The sequence below is a fragment of the Salminus brasiliensis genome, chromosome 24 (genome assembly GCF_030463535.1).
Source record: "Salminus brasiliensis chromosome 24, fSalBra1.hap2, whole genome shotgun sequence".
In the NCBI taxonomy this organism is placed as follows: domain Eukaryota; kingdom Metazoa; phylum Chordata; class Actinopteri; order Characiformes; family Bryconidae; genus Salminus; species Salminus brasiliensis.
In genome coordinates this window covers 3,696,810-3,714,593 of record NC_132901.1, presented here as the reverse complement: position 1 = coordinate 3,714,593, position 17,784 = coordinate 3,696,810, and the positions used below count along the sequence as shown (strand labels likewise).

General features: G+C 46.9%; 2 protein-coding genes across 2 annotated transcripts; both read right to left on the bottom strand.

Annotated features, from left to right (window-relative positions):
- Positions 1–1,266: 1,266 nt before the first annotated feature.
- Positions 1,267–5,359, bottom strand: LOC140546323 (serine/threonine-protein kinase pim-1-like). The gene is made up of 8 exons (XM_072669510.1): positions 5,320–5,359; positions 2,919–3,083; positions 2,683–2,777; positions 2,540–2,590; positions 2,056–2,431; positions 1,745–1,921; positions 1,504–1,616; positions 1,267–1,314 (listed from the first exon to the last, which is right to left on the bottom strand). The coding sequence occupies exons 1-8, from the start codon at positions 5,357–5,359 to the stop codon at positions 1,267–1,269; spliced, it is 1,065 nt and encodes a 354-aa protein (XP_072525611.1).
- A 9,320-nt stretch (positions 5,360–14,679) lies between these two features.
- On the bottom strand, positions 14,680–17,441 carry LOC140546322 (serine/threonine-protein kinase pim-2-like). The gene is made up of 8 exons (XM_072669509.1): positions 17,363–17,441; positions 16,332–16,496; positions 16,096–16,190; positions 15,953–16,003; positions 15,469–15,844; positions 15,158–15,334; positions 14,917–15,029; positions 14,680–14,727 (listed from the first exon to the last, which is right to left on the bottom strand). Exons 1-8 carry the CDS (start codon positions 17,439–17,441, stop codon positions 14,680–14,682), a joined length of 1,104 nt encoding a protein of 367 aa, XP_072525610.1.
- Positions 17,442–17,784: the final 343 nt, after the last annotated feature.

The following is a 17,784-nucleotide window of genomic DNA, read 5'->3' as shown; positions in this document are numbered from 1 at the left end:
ACAGCAGAATAACGGAAAGCTGAGAAAGCCGAGGGAGGGTCAGCCGATCCTGCGACGGGTCAGCAAGACGACGCACCTTGGGAGTCGTGCAGAATGGAGGAGCCAGTCCAGAGGCTTCTACTCCAGGCACTGACAGTGGAGGGGCGCATGGACTACGGTCGAGGGAACTGAGGTACTGCAGCGAGAGGGAGCGACGGAGCTCGGGGAACAAGCTCTACGCCTAGGAGGGTCCGCAGATTAAGGGCAGAAGACGTGCGAAGGTTCGAGCAGCGGTCCGAGGTGTGGCCAGAGGGGAAGGTGAAGGCATGGAGTGAGGAAAAAGTGATGGGGCAGAGTCGAGGCTAGAAGGGGCGGGAGTTGGCAGATGGCATGACCTAGGGATGAGTTCTGGAGGAACCAGGCAACCAAGGATGGAGGAAAGGAGGAATCCTGAAACACACACAATCAACACAGCAGCAGCAGCAGCTTCTACTCAGCGCAGCAGTGAGCTAAAGGCTAACCGCTTCACAGGCTTTTGGTTCATACACTGTTTGGTGCTTCTGTCCAAAAAAAGGCTTCTAAGCTCTACGAGAAGTGGGGAGCGCTTAGCGCTTAAAGGGAATGAGGTGATCTTCACTGTAAGAGTGAACTGGCCCTCTGTCCCGCCCCCCCTCTCGGAGCTCTGCTGACCCCCATTTCCACAAACACTGGTGTCAGGCCTCTAAGACAGCAGCAGATTAAACCAGTGGTGAACTTTCCCACCTTCCAGAATCCGCCGTTCACTCTCATCATTTATCAGACGGAGTCGTCGTCATTAAGACGAGGGTAAACAGTTCCCAGCCTTACATGGGAATTTCCTTAAGCAAGCCAAAGCACGTCAAGTGTACCCATTCCCAGCTACACACACTGCTGGGGCTTCCTGTAAAGACTTTAGGGACTCTACACTATATTGACTAAAGTATTGGGACGCCTGTTCATTCACTGCTTCTTCCAAAATTAACGGCATTTAAAAGAGTTGATCCTGCTTTTGTTGGGGTAACTCTCTCTACTGCCAGGGAAGAAGGCTTTCTACTAAAATTTGGAGGAGCACTGCTGTGAGAATTTGATTGCATTCAGTGACGAGAGCGTTAGTCAGCTCAGGATTATCACCAACTCACCTCATCCCCAACTCATCCCAGACTTATTGGATGGAGCACCATCATTCCATAAAACACAGCTCCACAGCTCCACAGCTCAACGCTGGAGCTCCTTATACCCATTTTTACCTGTTGATGAAACGGGCCAACTTCAGACGGTTTGTCTCCTCTGCTCTGAAGGCTGCTCTGTTCTCAGGACCTGAAACACAACCCAGGAGATACGCATTGGAGACGGAAGCACGTCTAAGGATCAGAAATCCTTAAAATTCAGATCTTCCTCTTCATTTCTAGTAGTTTTTCTTTCCTTCGCCTCCTCGATCACAACTCTAGATATTTTAGCTTCTACTGTTTCTTCTCTAAGCAGTCGTTCTCATTTTCCATGGCTAACCTGATCCTCGGTAGGAACGCTGCACTGGAACCAGTCGTGCTTCAGGATCTGCTTCACTTTGGGCCTCTGGGATGGGTTGCGCTGCAGACACCTCCTAATCAGATTGCAGCATTCTGTGCAGAGGGACGGGATTGGATTGGATGTGAGAGAGATACTTAAGTACATTTCAGAAAGACGACCGTGCAGAACACGTCGTCCTGAACTTCTAAGAGTCTCTCGAGGAGGCTCTCAGATATCTCACCATTGGATAGGTGGTCCTTGAAGCTCAGAAGCCCCTCCACGATTTCCTGCTCGTCTGTAAAGGGAAGGTGTCCACTAACCAGCCTGAACAGTAGGACTCCTAGAGACCAGACTGTCGCAGGACTGGCGTGGTACCTCCCCTTTAGAAAGAACTCTGGGGGGCAGTACTGAAAGGTGCCTGAGAACATAAAAGAAGAAGAGCGTCCAGCTCGTTAACTTTCCAGTGAAGTGGCCATGAGAGGGACACATGGGTCCTCTCAGACTCATGTTTCTAAGGTAACGTGTAAATTTCGTCCCTAGACTCCAGTTTACCTGCAAATTCACGGTATCCGCCTTTCTTGACCCAGTCCCCACAGCCGAAGTCGATCAGCTTGATCTCTGAGGTGTCTGTGTTGATCAGGAAGTTCTCCAGTTTGATGTCTCTGTGCAGGACACCTCGCTTCTGGCACGTTCTTGCTGCCTCCACCGTCTGGAGCATGATGTCCCTGGCTATCTCTTCACTGACCGAACCTCCCCACTGGTCGATCAAGGACTGCAAGTCCTGGCAAGGATCTGGGCGCTCCAGGACCAGGATGTAGCGCTCAGGCTCGTCGAACCACTCGATGAGCTTCACCACATTGCTGGTGGGTGGCTGGCTCATCCTGTTCATTAGAGCCACCTCCATGGGCACGGTCCTGAGCTGAACAGGCTGGAAGAACAGGAACACAGGGCAAGGTTGGTGGAAAGGTGAGTGCAGTGAAGTCTGGGAGCGTGATGTGTGATCGGACAGTAAAACCTGGCTTCCAGGTGCACTTACGCATTGGACGTATTCATCGTCGTCCCGCTTGGTGACGAATTTAACGGCCACCTGCAGACAGAGAGGAGACGAGGTGTGAATGTTATGAGGACTGAAAAGGGAACAGATGAGATAATGAAGTTCTGGAGGGGTGATTTAAGAACCTGTAGGCCGTCGGAAACCCGGGTTCCCTCGAAGACGGCGCCGAAGCCTCCTTCTCCCAGTTTCTCTCCAGTGACGTAGAGAGAGGCAAAAGTGTCTGTGGAAAACAAACAGTGTTGAAGCTGAACATCAGCTCTCTCCCCATCATCTCTCAGGAGTCTATCTATTAGCAGCACAGGCTATTGCACTAAATACTGGACCACTTCCTTGTGTGCAGTGGTCTGGCCAATGGGCTAACCTGGCTTGATGTCACTCCGCTGTCTTCTGGTCATTATCTTGGGCTGGCTAACTTCTCCCTTCCTTCTCTTCCTTACCGGGCTTTTACTTCTGGCAACCTCGGTTGTTCTCTGTGAGAACCTCTGGCTGCCCTCCTCCTTTCTTTTCCTCTTTCGCCGCCCAACATCTAAATACAGGACATAAGGGTTGGAGTCTGTACAGACTGACGTCTAGAATGGAGTAGGTAGTGCCTACAATTCTCTTAGCTCTTAATGAAGCTCCTAACAGAGCTTATTCCAGTTCACATCACAGAGAGTAAACATGGATCCCGAGACCTAAATCTAAAATCTAATCAAAGCAACAAAGTGTGGATCTGTAAGATCAGATTCCAGCAGAACTGTATGAATGACCTGTAGCTGTAGACTCCTGCTCCATCATCTACTGCTGGATGAAGAACCTGCAATTCCCTACAGCTAAGACAATAACTAACACTGTGGCTAAGCCAGTTGCTAATACTGTCGCTAAGCCAACAGCTAAGAATGTGACTAAGCCAATAGCTAAGACTGTCTCTTGCTAAGCTAGTCACTAATAGTATAAGCTATGCCAGTGGCTAAGTCTAATGCTAAGCCAACAGCTAAAACTGTCACTAAGCCAGTGGCTAGGACAATCCCTAAGACTGTCTCTAAGACAATCACTAAGTTAGTCTCTAAGACTATGATTAAGGTAGTAGCTAAGACTGTGACTAAGCCAAAAACTACGCCAGTCACTAAGTCGCTAAGCCAATCAGTGAAACTGTCGCTAGGACAATCACCAGTTTAGTCTCTAAGACTATGACTAAGCTAATAGCTAAGGCTGTGACCAAGCCAATAACTACGGTAGTCACTAAATCGCTAAGCCAGTCAGTGAGACTAAAACTGTCACTAAGACAATCACTAAGACTGTCGCTAAGACTACCACTAAGACGTTCACTAAGACTGTCGCTAAGTGAACCGCTACGACTGCTGCTAAGTCAATCGCTAAGACAAACGTCAGGACCAAGTCGGACAGCTTGTCTCTTCCTCAGTGTCCTGAGAAGAAGTGAAGGAGTTCCGAGCTCGGAAGACTGTGACAGGGAGCTCCACCATTGTGATGTCATCAATAGAAAGAGCTGCTCGGTTGCCATGGCGAGTTCCGCCCAGTGTCCGCGTGTCCTCTGTTCACCTGCAGTTAAAACAGGAAGATGCTTTTATGAGATGATTTGTCTTTGCTGAGAAAATAAAACAGGAGATCAAACGAACGATGTAACAATGCTCATTAACATCAATCAATCAATCAATTTGATCCTATTTTTAAATTGTAACAGAGAGCTTTACATCATCGCTTCCCTCTGTAAGATCTTCTCCCTCTGTAATACTTACTGTTGACCAGTAGGTGGCGTACTGTCTTAGCTGCTGTCTGTAGGAGATGCAGCTGGTGCATGTAGAGACACTCTTCAGCAGCACACGTCTACTACAGTCGTCCTCCTCAGATCTGCACTGACCTCCCTGGACTTTCCCGTTGTACTGTGTGTTGGTCAGTCCACTCAGGGCTGGTAATGTGGGCGTTGAGAAGCTACCAGCTGTAGTCCATCATGATCACTAACAGAAAGTTAGCAAGAAGACCTGACCATAGCAGGTTTGAAGACATTTTGGAGGCTCACTTCCCAGTTTCATTGGTGTAGCCTTCAGCTAGGAAGGGAACTCGGGTCTCCCATCCATGAATAAGGGTCTTCCACATTCATTGGCTTATGTCAGGCTAATTTTGGCTAATAGTCTAATGCTAAATAATGTAGCAGGCTAAATAAGATGCTCCTCAGGGTCCTCAGGTATTAGGGGGTGAATTCAGGCCGCAGATGTGAGATTTGGCTTCACCATGGATCGATTGCATGGTAACTGCACAGATTAGTTGTGTCCTCTGCTGCCACCAGCTGCAGGAACAGGGAACAGCAGTTCCAGATACCATCGCCATCATAGCGTTAATTATAGTGTGAACAAAAGCATGCCTTAGGGGTGTCAAGCGTAGCAGATTTACACCTGATTGACACATCACACAACACAAGTACTATGGTACTACTCAACCAGTAAGACCAGATCACTATATAGGGCACTATTATAGGGAACAGAATTCCACTAAAGGTAGTGAACACAGATTTGGGACATGTGCATTATGGGTATTCTATGTCTGCTAGTGTGCATCTGCTTCTCTGATCCCAAAGATTCTCAATGGGGTTCAGGTCTGGTGGCCGGTCCATGTGTAACAATGGACTCTCCCTGAACCACATCGTCCTCCCGTTGCTCCAGAGTCCAATCTTTATGCTTACTAGCCAGACATGTAGAAAGTACTAGAGACCCAGACTTGAGTAAAAGTGACTTGAGTGGCACTCAGGTACTCAACATTTTCTGTACAATGCTGAGGCGGCTTCATCAAACCCGGTGAGAGCGCCATCTTGTGCTCTGGAGGTGATGATGTGGGTTTGAAATGGTTCGTTATAATTGTAACGAGTAACGATGCAGCACATAAACAATGTAAACACTAAAATATGTAGTGAAGTAAAAAAGTATATAATACTCCAGTAGATACAGATACAGTATTTTAGTACTTTAGTACAGTAGTGAAGTAGATCTACCTCTGTACGATAAATCTCTGTCCTTAGCAACTAAAGCCGTTTCTGCCGGTTAGCCTCACTAGCAAGTGGTTTTCTTAAGGCTACAATTATCCAATGGGAAGCTCTTATCTATTTGCTAAGTTAAATCTAGTGGTGGCCAGGCAGTATATGTATATATAAATATATTGTGTTCAGAATTATACAGTCGGCCGACGTGTCCAGCTGTTGAAAATATCTACAATATAGTCCATTATCTGAATGCTACAGTTCTTCAGAGGCTAACCACCCCACCGTTGAGGTTCCTCCTGTAGGAGCTTCCTGGTGCTATGCGTTGTAATGGACCCGGATGAGGAACACGGCTACGAAGACCACTCTACATCTACCAACATGAATACACACAACACACTGCTGTATTGCTAGCATACTGGACGGGGCTCCTGCTGACTCCTACATGCTGTAGTCTCTCAGTGAGGCGGGGACAGTATGGCTGAGCGGCTGAATTAGTGTGTAGTGATATGGACACTGTTTCAGGTCAAGGTCAAAGCTAATACACCTTCTGTGCTCTTCTCTGAAAGACGCTTCTTCATCTAGATGAAGATACTGTATGAGCTTCCCAAATCAAGGCCTTGTCTGGATGGCTGGAAGCAGATGGGCTGAATCAAGGCCTTGTCTGAATTAAAAGTCTGGAGATGAGCAGATGTTTCCAGGTTTGTGTCCAAAAACGAACCTCCTGAAGTCGACTGAAATGGGCTTGGTGGATCACATGGTTTACAGGAAGAGTGCTACGCTAGCATCAGTCCACCGTAGTCCAGACGAGAGCATTGATTAAAGGGATAGTTTCAGCTCAGAGATCAGCTGTAGTCTAGGGAAGAGTGTGGAAGAGCGAGCTTCTGAACCAGTGAAGAGGTCCAGTGATGTAGGATAGTTGGTAAGGAGGACTGTTCTGGGTTGAGTCCGAATCTGAGGAATTGGGCCTGTTCGTGAGGGAGGATGTGGTATGGTAGTAGATGATGAAGGTGGTGTAAAATAAGAAGGGTTTAATGAGGTGGAGAAGATGTGATGTAATGGGTTTACATTTGTTGAGTTCCTGAGGTGTGTGTTAATGAGGTTTCTAATGGGGTTAGTGTTACTGTTTGAGGTGTGTGTTAATGAGGTTTCTAATGGGGTTAGTGTTACTGTTTAAGGTTTGTTAATAAGGTTTCTAATGGGGTTAGTGTTACTGTTTGAGGTGTGTGTTAATGTTGTTACTAATGGGGTTAGTGTTACTGTTTGAGGTGTGTGTTAATGAGGTTTCTTATGGGGTTAGTGTTACTGTTTGAGGTGTGTGTTAATGAGGTTTCTTATGGGGTGTTACTGTTTGAGGTGTGTGTTAATGAGGTTTCTGATGGGGTTAGTGTTACTGTTTGAGGTGTGTGTTAATGAGGTTTCTTATGGGGTGAGTGTTAATGTTTGATGTGTGTGTTAATGAGGTATCTAATGGGGTTAGTGTTACTGTTTAAGGTGTGTTAATAAGGTTTCTAATGGGGTTAGTGTTACTGTTTGAGGTGTGTGTTAATGAAGTTTCTCATGGGGATATTCTTACTGTTTGAGGTGTGTGTTAATGAGGTTTCTGATGGGGTTAGTGTTACTGTTTGAGGTGTGTGTTGATGAGGTTTCTACTGGGGTTAGTGTTACTGTTTGTGGTGTGTGTTAATGAGGTTTCTAATGGGGTTAGTATTCCTGTTTGATGTGTATGTTAATGCAGTTTTTAATGGGGTTAGTTTTACTGTTTGAGGTGTGTGTTAATGAGGTTTCTAATGGGGTTAGTGTTACTGTTTGAGGTGTGTGTTAATGAGGTTTCTGATGGGGTTAGTGTTAATGTTTGAGGTGTGTGTTAATGAGGTTTCTGATGGGGTTAGTATTACTGTTTGAGGTGTGTGTTAATGAGGCATTCATCAGTCATTGAATAGATGTTAAGTCAACGTTAAAGTTTCGCCGTTAACGTCATTCTTTGAATCAATAATCCAATCTTATGTTGATTCATCGTCAATTTTGCTCCCTAAATTCATACTGAATCAACCCTGAAATTTTAACAAAACATCAACAGAAGATTGACGCCACCTCAGACATCTTTAAACCTTTTAAAAATATGATTACTGAGGTAAAATACGGTAAATCAGCTCTGCTTTATGCAGCACAGGTCATTTTGAGGAAAGAAAATAGTGAAGATCAGACGTGAGGTCAGACGTGAGGTCAGACTAGTCATCTAGCGCTACCGCCAAGTCTTACCTCTCCAATCAGTCACTTCCTCCACCAAGTTCTACTCCGATAGCAATCAGTCATTAAACAGATGTTGAGTCAATGCTAAACTGTCGACATTAATTAATTGAATCAATTAATTGAATCATTCACTGAATCAATTATCTAATCTGATGATGATTCAGTGTCACTTTTGCACCCTAAATTCATACTGAATCAACAGCACTTCAGTCATCTTTAAACCTTTTAAAAATCTGATTACTGAGGTAAAATACGGTAAATCAGCCCTGCTTTATGGTCAGCAAGGGTCATTTTGGGGAAAACAGTATAGTGAAAAGAGACTTAAAGAAACTTGTCCAATATAGAATAATTTTTTTTTTAAATATCTGAAGTAAAACAAAAAAGCTATTAAATAAAAATATTAAATATGTATAAATAAATACCCACATTTATGCTCACAAACCCGTCCTGAAAAACTTTTATGGTGTGAATGAGCGTTTATGGTTAGCTAGCTCCCCGTGCTAATGACTGAAAAAAGACGTAGCTAGTTAGCTAACTAATGGGAATGTAACATGACAAAAATCACAATCACATGCTAAACTACGTCAAATATCCATGTTATATTTGATATATTTGACATAGATGACAACAACGTGGTAATCTTGTGCATCTAGGGCGGAAATGCTGACTTCGGGGAAGTGGCTGATAATGGGGACGGCTGTTGTGAAAAAGCTTGGCGATGTGAAAAGATTCAGATTTGAAAACTTCGTTTAAACCATTAAAGTCGGATTTCATTACAACATAATGTTACTTAGCTACGTAGCTACAATTCCCTCATGCTAATTAAAACCACACTATCTAATACCTAAAAGTCATTAGCATAAAAGTAATGCCATTACGTTCCATTACAGCTAGTTAGCTTGTTAGCTAGCTAGAGTCCTCAGTCATAACCAGACGTTTTACCACAGTAAGGTTAACATAGAAGCTTGGTGCTCACTAGTTGATTGAGGTGCTGATTCAGGTGTAGTTTCAGGCCAGCTAGAAGTGTGAATTGCAGAGGAGGAGCCAAGTGCCTCCAATCTTGATAAATTAGGTGTTTGTTAGACGTCATGACTCCTAGCTAGAATATCTGCTGCAAAAACTTTTTTTTTTACTCAACTCTGTTCTGTTATACTTGAAGATGTGCTTTGCAATTCCTGTCCTCACCTCTGACAGCAGCCGGAGGTGCAGATACCGGTGCAGACGCCGCAATTCCGGTAACCTCATTTACCCACCTTGTTCTAATACCAATGTGATGGTAACTGGGGGACTATGGAATTGCCAGTCTGCAGTGCAGAAGGCAGATTTCATTTCAGCTTTTGCTTCTGCTCGGTCTCTAAACTTCCTGGCACTGACTGAGACGTGGATCACCCCGGACAACTCTGCAACTCCAGCTGCCTTGTCGTCTGCCTTTGTCTTTTCCCACTCTCCACGAAAGACTGGCAGGGGCGGCGGCACTGGTTTAATTCTCTCTCCTCTGTGGCGCTTCACCCCGCTCTCTTTTTCTAATCTTGACATTTCCTCTTTTGAATACCATGCTGTTACTGTCTCCTCTCCCACTAGACTTCTCATCATTGTTCTCTATCGTCCTCCTGGTCCTTTGGGCAGTTTCGTTGATGAACTGGATGTTCTCTTGAGTGGACTCCCTGTTGACGCCCCACTTATTCTACTTGGTGACTTCAACCTTCCATCAGAGAAACTCCAGTCTTCATGCCTTCTCCCAATCCTATCCTCTTTTGATCTCGCGTTCAACCAGTCTGCACCAACACACAGAGCAGGGAACACTCTGGACCTGATCTTCAGCAGACCTGTCCCTGCTCTGGATGTGGCTGTGACTCCTTTGGACTTCTCTGATCACCACTTTCTCTCCTTCTCACTCCCCCTCTCTGCTCCTTCAACTACCACTTCTGCAAGTTCTTCCACTCTTCACCGCAATCTTCGCTCTGTTTCCCCCTCAGCTCTTGCCTCAACTGTCCTGACCACTCTTCCCCATCTTGAATCTTTCTCCTCTCTCCCACTTGAAACTGCTACAGACACTCTCCTCTCTTCTATTTCCACCTCTGTCGACCTTCTCTGCCCTTTCTCCACTAGGTCAGCAAATTCTTCTCCACCTTCCCCGTGGCTGTCAGATGTTCTCCGCAACAACCGCAGAGAGCTAAGACTGGCTGAAAGGAAGTGGCGGAAGTCACAACATGACTCCGACCTCCACTCTTATCAGTCTCTTCTCTCCAGGTTTAGAATGGAAGTTGCTGCCGCTAAAGCATCTTACTACAGGGGGAAATTGGAATCCTCTGCATCTGACCCACGCAAACTATTCACCATCTTCTCCTCTCTCCTCAACCCTCCTACTCCCCCACCTCCCACTACCCTGTCTGCAGATGATTTTGTCTCCTTCTTTGAAGAAAAGGTTGACAAGACCCGCCGATCTTTCCCCCCCGCCTCTACCCAGCTCTCTAGGCACTGCCCTCCTCCTCCCTCTTCTCTGACCTGCTTCTCTCCTCTTTCCACAGATGACCTCCTACATCTTCTCACCTCCAATAATCCTACCACCTGTCCACTAGACCCTGTTCCTTCCCCTCTGTTCCAAACAATCGCTCCAAACCTCCTTCCCTTTATCTCCTCTATCATAAACAGCTCTTTGTCATCAGGTCATGTACCATTGGCCTTCAAGTCTGCCAGAGTCGTGCCCATCCTAAAGAAACCAACTCTAGACAGCTTGGACATCGGCAACTACAGACCTATCTCTCTTCTCTCTTTTCTCTCAAAGATTCTTGAACGTTCCGTCTACAACCAACTGTCTCTCTTTCTCACTCTGAACAATCTTCAGGACCCCCACCAGTCTGGCTTCAAAGCTGCACACTCTACTGAAACTGCTCTCATTGCAGTTACAGAGAAGCTCCATGCAGCTAAAGCTGCCAGACTGTCCTCGGTTCTGATCCTTCTCGACCTCTCCGCAGCTTTTGACACAGTGGACCACAAGATCCTCCTGTCTATCCTTGCCGGTCTTGGAATTACCGGCTCTGCATGGCAATGGTTTGCATCATACCTGCAGGGACGCTCATACCAGGTAACATGGCAGGGTGACACGTCCGCTCCTTGTAGTCTCTCCACTGGCGTTCCACAAGGCTCAGTTCTTGGTCCTCTTCTTTTCTCACTATACACTCACTCTCTTGGTAAAGTGATATCCTCTCATGGATTCTCTTACCACTGCTACGCCGATGACACTCAACTCATGCTCTCTTTCCCACCGTCTGACACACAGGTTTCTGCCCGTATCTCAGCATGCCTCGCCGACGTCTCGTCTTGGATGGCGGCTCACCATCTCAAACTCAACCCCTACAAGACGGAGCTGCTGTACATCCCGGGAACTGCTGGACCAAGAAACGATCTTGCCATCACCTTTGAGAACTCACTGGTCACTCCTTCAACTGAAGCCCGAAGCCTTGGTGTAGTGATGGATGATCAGTTATCGTTCTCAAGTCATGTTGCAAACGTAACTCGGTCCTGCAGATTCCTCCTGTACAACATCCGGAGAATTCGACCCTTCCTCTCTAGAGAGGCCACCCAGGTGCTTGTTCAGTCTCTCGTCACTTCCAGACTTGACTACTGCAACTCTCTTCTGGCTGGTCTCCCTCTGCGCACCATCAGGCCCCTGCAACTCATCCAGAATGCAGCGGCACGGGTCGTCTTCAATGTCCCAAAATTTAGCCATGTCACTCCACTGCTGCGTTCTCTCCACTGGTTTCCAGTAGCTGCCCGCATCAGATTTAAAACCCTGACGCTGGCCTACAAAGCCAAGAACGGACCAGCCCCTCCGTACCTGATGGCAATGGTCAAAAGCCGATCCGCACCAAGAGCCCTTCGAGCTTCAAGTACGGCTCGGCTTGACCCGCCATCCCTCAAAATCCGCGGAAGACAAGCGTCCAGGCTTTTTTCTGTCCTGGCACCAAAGTGGTGGAACGAGCTGCCCCTGGGTGTCCGAACGGCCGAGCCACTCGCTGTCTTCAAACGCAGACTGAAGACCCACCTCTTCAGAGAGTACTTGGACGAATAGTTCTATGGTCGCCTTATTGTATTGTGTTTAGTAATGTCTAAGCTTGGAGGTATCTTTTGAATTATTAGCCTATTCTAACTAGCTAAGGCTTTTCTTGGGTAAATAGCAAAGCACTTTGTAAGTCGCTCTGGATAAGAGCGTCTGCTAAATGCCGCAAATGTACAAATATAATGTACAAATGATTTAGTTAAAGCTTTAAAATAATCAATATTCAGTTAGAACTGATACATATTACCAATATTCACTCAGAAATGGATCATTTTTACCTCATGAAGTGTTTTCTTACCTCAGAGGCAGCAGTTAGCCGTTAGCGTCTGTTTATTGCCTGAAGGAGCTCGTCAGTTATTACTCAGTGTATATGACTGACTGGCCGCATACCATAGCACAACCTAGCCTAGCGTAGCGTAGCTTAGAACTGTAGCAAATCCAAATCCGAACAAACGTATTTGCTGTAACTATTCTCAAGTCTTACTGGATGGTGTTGCTTTCTAAGTTCTCGCTGTGTCCAGTCAGCACAGTCAGTAGCCGGTCAGCCTAGCGTTAGCTTTACCAAAGCTATTAAAAGTAGATTAGCATCTCAGTCCTTCAGCACTAATAACTGTAGCACTGATTGCTATTTTGCGTCTAGCATTAGCTTTTAGCCTCTGCCCAGCCATTCTCCCTTCTCTTGTGTGGCTGGAGTTAGCATTTAGGCTCTGTTTAGTTGTTTATATGACATATTATTTTATGTCTCATTTAACAGAAGGTAAAACAGATAAATCCACCACTGAATCTGACTAATCATAGCCAAGTTGTCCAGAGACGTGTCTTATGGCTACAGCTGGTCATCGTTTCAGCTCTGAAGACTCTGCTCGGCTCCAGATGCCTCCACATGTTCTAACACTGAAGGTAGAACCGTTGTTAGCTGTTAGCTGTTAGCCTCAGTATGATGTACAGTAATGCTTTCTGAAATGGAGTGAATCATCAGTGATAATAAACACATTCACCTGAGCAGTGCTCTAAAAATCTTTATTTTGATCAGGGGCGTTCAGACCAGGCCATCAGCTTCTGATCATATGGGAGGAGACTGTAAGGGAAGGGGGAGAACTCTGAGAACTCTGGGCTGGAGCTCAGGTGGCTTCTGCTTGGTGGGAGAAGGACGGAGCTGGAATTTATAGGAGGTCAGATTGGTCAGAGGATAAGTCTATTAGTTCAGACCATGCCATCAGCTTCTGATAATATGAGAGGGGGCTGTAAGGGGGGCGGTTGATTTAAAGTATAGAGGTCAGATAAGTAAGACGGACGTCCGATTAAATACTCCATTGAATTTAGCCTGTTGTGTCGCTAGTGAATAAGGCTAGAATCCGGGCCTAGACCCCTAAGGAGCAAGCCGAGGGCAACGGTGGCAAGGAAAAACTCCCTGAGAAGCCAGGAAGAAACCTTGAGAGGAACCCAGGCTCAGTAGGGGAACCCATCCTCCTCTGGTTGGCGCCGGATTGTGGAAAAGTACTTCTTAGTCCTTCCTTACTTCTACACGTACTTCTTACTAACGACGGACGTAATGTGGAGACCGGCTGCTAGAAGACAGCAGAATAACGGAAAGCTGAGAAAGCCGAGGGAGGGTCAGCCGATCCTGCGACGGGTCAGCAAGACGACGCACCTGGGGAGTCGTGCAGAATGGAGGAGCCAGTCCAGAGGCTTCTACTCCAGGCACTGACAGTGGAGGGGCGCATGGACTACGGTCGAGGGAACTGAGGTACTGCAGCGAGAGGGAGCAGCGAAGCTCGGGGAACAAGCTCTACGCCTAGGAGGGTCCGCAGATTAAGGGCAGAAGACGTGCGAAGGTTCGAGCAGCGGTCCGAGGTGTGGCCAGAGGGGAAGGTGAAGGCATGGAGTGAGGAAAAAGTGATGGGGCAGAGTCGAGGCTAGAAGAGGCGGGACTTGGCAGATGGCATGACCTAGGGATGAGTTCTGGAGGAACCAGGCAACCAAGGATGGAGGAAAGGAGGAATCCTGAAACACACACAATCAACACAGCAGCAGCAGCAGCTTCTACTCAGCGCAGCAGTGAGCTAAAGGCTAACCGCTTCACAGGCTTTTGGTTCATACACTGTTTGGTGCTTCTGTCCAAAAAAAGGCTTCTAAGCTCTACGAGAAGTGGGGAGCGCTTAGCGCTTAAAGGGAATGAGGTCATCTTCACTGTAAGAGTGAACTGCCCCTCTGTCCCGCCCCCCCTCTCGGAGCTCTGCTGACCCCCATTTCCACAAACACTGGTGTCAGGCCTCTAAGACAGCAGCAGATTAAACCAGTGGTGAACTTTCCCACCTTCCAGAATCCGCCGTTCACTCTCATCATTTATCAGACGGAGTCGTCGTCATTAAGACGAGGGTAAACAGTTCCCAGCCTTACATGGGAATTTCCTTAAGCAAGACAAAGCACGTCAAGTGTACCCATTCCCAGCTACACACACTGCTGGGGCTTCCTGTAAAGACTTTAGGGACTCTACACTATATTGACAAAAGTATTGGGACACCTGTTCATTCACTGCTTCTTCCAAAATTAACGGCATTTAAAAGAGTTGATCCTGCTTTTGTTGGGGTAACTCTCTCTACTGCCAGGGAAGACGCCTTTCTACTAAAATTTGGAGGAGCACTGCTGTGAGAATTTGATTGCATTCAGTGACGAGAGCGTTAGTCAGCTCAGGATTATCACCAACTCACCTCATCCCCAACTCATCCCAGACTTATTGGATGGAGCACCATCATTCCATAAAGCACAGCTCCACAGCTCCACAGCTCAACGCTGGAGCTCCTTATACCCATTTTTACCTGTTGATGAAACGGGCCAACTTCAGACGGTTTGTCTCCTCTGCTCTGAAGGCTGCTCTGTTCTCAGGACCTGAAACACAACCCAGGAGATACGCATTGGAGACGGAAGCACGTCTAAGGATCAGAAATGCTGAGAATTCAGATCTTCCTCTTCATTTCTAGTAGTTTTTCTTTCCTTCGCCTCCTCGATCACAACTCTAGATATTTTAGCTTCTACTCTTTTTTCTCTAAGCAGTCATTCTCATTTTCCATGGCTAACCTGATCCTCGGTAGGAACGCTGCACTGGAACCAGTCGTGCTTCAGGATCTGCTTCACTTTGGGCCTCTGGGATGGGTTGCGCTGCAGACACCTCCTAATCAGATTGCAGCATTCTGTGCAGAGGGACGGGATTGGATTGGATGTGAGAGAGATACTTAAGTACATTTCAGAAAGACGACCGTGCAGAACACGTCGTCCTGAACTTCTAAGAGTCTCTCGAGGAGGCTCTCAGTTATCTCACCATTGGATAGGTGGTCCTTGAAGCTCAGAAGCCCCTCCACGATTTCCTGCTCGTCTGTAAAGGGAAGGTGTCCACTAACCAGCCTGAACAGCAGGACTCCTAGAGACCAGACTGTCGCAGGACTGGCGTGGTACCTCCCCTTTAGAAAGAACTCTGGGGGGCAGTACTGAAAGGTGCCTGACAACATAAAAGAAGAAGAGCGTCCAGCTCGTTACCTTTCCAGTGAAGTGGCCATGAGAGGGACACATGGGTCCTCTCAGGCTCATGTTTCTAAGGTAACGTGTAAATTTCGTCCCTAGACTCCAGTTTACCTGCAAATTCACGGTATCCGCCTTTCTTGACCCAGTCCCCACAGCCGAAGTCGATCAGCTTGATCTCTGAGGTGTCTGTGTTGATCAGGAAGTTCTCCAGTTTGATGTCTCTGTGCAGGACACCTCGCTTCTGGCACGTTCTTGCTGCCTCCACCGTCTGGAGCATGATGTCCCTGGCTATCTCTTCACTGACCGAACCTCCCCACTGGTCGATCAAGGACTGCAAGTCCTGGCAAGGATCTGGGCGCTCCAGGACCAGGATGTAGCGCTCAGGCTCGTCGAACCACTCGATGAGCTTCACCACATTGCTGGTGGGTGGCTGGCTCATCCTGTTCATTAGAGCCACCTCCATGGGCACTGTCTTGAGCTGAACAGGCTGGAAGAACAGGAACACAGGGCAAGGTTGGTGGAAAGGTGAGTGCAGTGAAGTCTGGGAGCGTGATGTGTGATCGGACAGTAAAACCTGGCTTCCAGGTGCACTTACGCATTGGACGTATTCATCGTCGTCCCGCTTGGTGACGAATTTAACGGCCACCTGCAGACAGAGAGGAGACGAGGTGTGAATGTTATGAGGACTGAAAAGGGAACAGATGAGATAATGAAGTTCTGGAGGGGTGATTTAAGAACCTGTAGGCCGTCGGAAACCCGGGTTCCCTCGAAGACGGCGCCGAAGCCTCCTTCTCCCAGTTTCTCTCCAGTGACGTAGAGAGAGGCAAAAGTGTCTGTTGAAAACAAACAGTGTTGAAGCTGAACATCAGCTCTCTCCCCATCATCTCTCAGGAGTCTATCTATTAGCAGCACAGGCTATTGCACTAAATACTGGACCACCTCCTTGTGTGCAGTGGTCTGGCCAATGGGCTAACCTGGCTTGATGTCGCTCCGCTGTCTTCTGGTCATTATTTTGGGCTGGCTAACTTCTCCCTTCCTTCTCTTCCTTACCGGGCTTTTACTTCTGGCAACCTCGGTTGTTCTCTGTGAGAACCTCTGGCTGCCCTCCTCCTTTCTTTTCCTCTTTCGCCGCCCAACATCTAAATACAGGACATAAGGGTTGGAGTCTGTACAGACTGACGTCTAGAATGGAGTAGGTAGTGCCTACAATTCTCTTAGCTCTTAATGAAGCTCCTAACAGAGCTTATTCCAGTTCACATCACAGAGAGTAAACATGGATCCCGAGACCTAAATCTAAAATCTAATCAAAGCAACAAAGTGTGGATCTGTAAGATCAGATTCCAGCAGAACTGTATGAATGACCTGTAGCTGTAGACTCCTGCTCCATCATCTACTGCTGGATGAAGAACCTGCAATTTCCTACAGCTAAGACAATAACTAACACTGTGGCTAAGCCAGTTGCTAATACTGTCGCTAAGCCAACAGCTAAGAATGTGACTAAGCCAATAGCTAAGACTGTCTCTAACGCTATTGCTAAGCTAGTCACTAATACTATCAGCTAATCCAGTGGCTAAGTCTAATGCTAAGCCAACAGCTAAAACTGTCACTAAGCCAGTGGCTAGGACAATCCCTAAGACTGTCTCTAAGACAATCACTAAGTTAGTCTCTAAGACTATGATTAAGGTAGTAGCTAAGGCTGTGACTAAGCCAAAAACTACGCCAGTCACTAAGTCGCTAAGCCAATCAGTGAGACTGTCGCTAGGATAATCACCAGTTTAGTCTCTAAGACTATGATTAAGCTAATAGCTAAGGCTGTGACCAAGCCAATAACTACGGTAGTCACTAAATCGCTAAGCCAGTCAGTGAGACTAAAACTGTCACTAAGACAATCACTAAGACTGTCGCTAAGACTACCACTAAGACGTTCACTAAGACTGTCGCTAAGTGAACCGCTACGACTGCTGCTAAGTCAATCGCTAAGACAAACGTCAGGACCAAGTCGGACAGCTTGTCTCTTCCTCAGTGTCCTGAGAAGAAGTGAAGGAGTTCCGAGCTCGGAAGACTGTGACAGGGAGCTCCTCCATTGTGATGTCATCAATAGAAAGAGCTGCTCGATTGCCATGGCGAGTTCCGCCCAGTGTCCGCGTGTCCTCTGTTCACCTGCAGTTAAAACAGGAAGATGAGATGATTTGTCTTTGCTGAGAAAATAAAACAGGAGATCAAACGAACGATGTAACAATGCTCATTAACATCAATCAATCAATCAATTTGATCCTATTTTTAAATTGTAACAGAGAGCTTTACATCATCGCTTCACTCTGTAAGATCTTCTCCCTCTGTAATACTTACTGTTGACCAGTAGGTGGCGTACTGTCTTAGCTGCTGTCTGTAGGAGATGCAGCTGGTGCATGTAGAGACACTCTTCAG

Excerpts from the sequence above, each read along its gene's own strand:
- LOC140546323 (XM_072669510.1), bottom strand. The coding sequence starts at position 5,359 with ATGGCGCTCTCACCGGGTTTGATGAAGCCGCCTCAGCATT. Across the intron at positions 2,778-2,918 it reads GCGGAGTGACATCAAGCCAG|ACACTTTTGCCTCTCTCTAC; the intron begins GTTAGCCCATTG and ends TGTTTTCCACAG. Across the intron at positions 1,315-1,503 it reads GCGTTCCTACCGAGGATCAG|GTCCTGAGAACAGAGCAGCC; the intron begins GTTAGCCATGGA and ends GTTGTGTTTCAG.
- LOC140546322 (XM_072669509.1), bottom strand. The coding sequence starts at position 17,441 with ATGGAGGAGCTCCCTGTCACAGTCTTCCGAGCTCGGAACTCCTTCACT. Across the intron at positions 16,497-17,362 it reads CACTGAGGAAGAGACAAGCT|ATGTTGGGCGGCGAAAGAGG; the intron begins GTCCGACTTGGT and ends TCCTGTATTTAG. Across the intron at positions 15,030-15,157 it reads CAAGGACCACCTATCCAATG|AATGCTGCAATCTGATTAGG; the intron begins GTGAGATAACTG and ends CCCTCTGCACAG.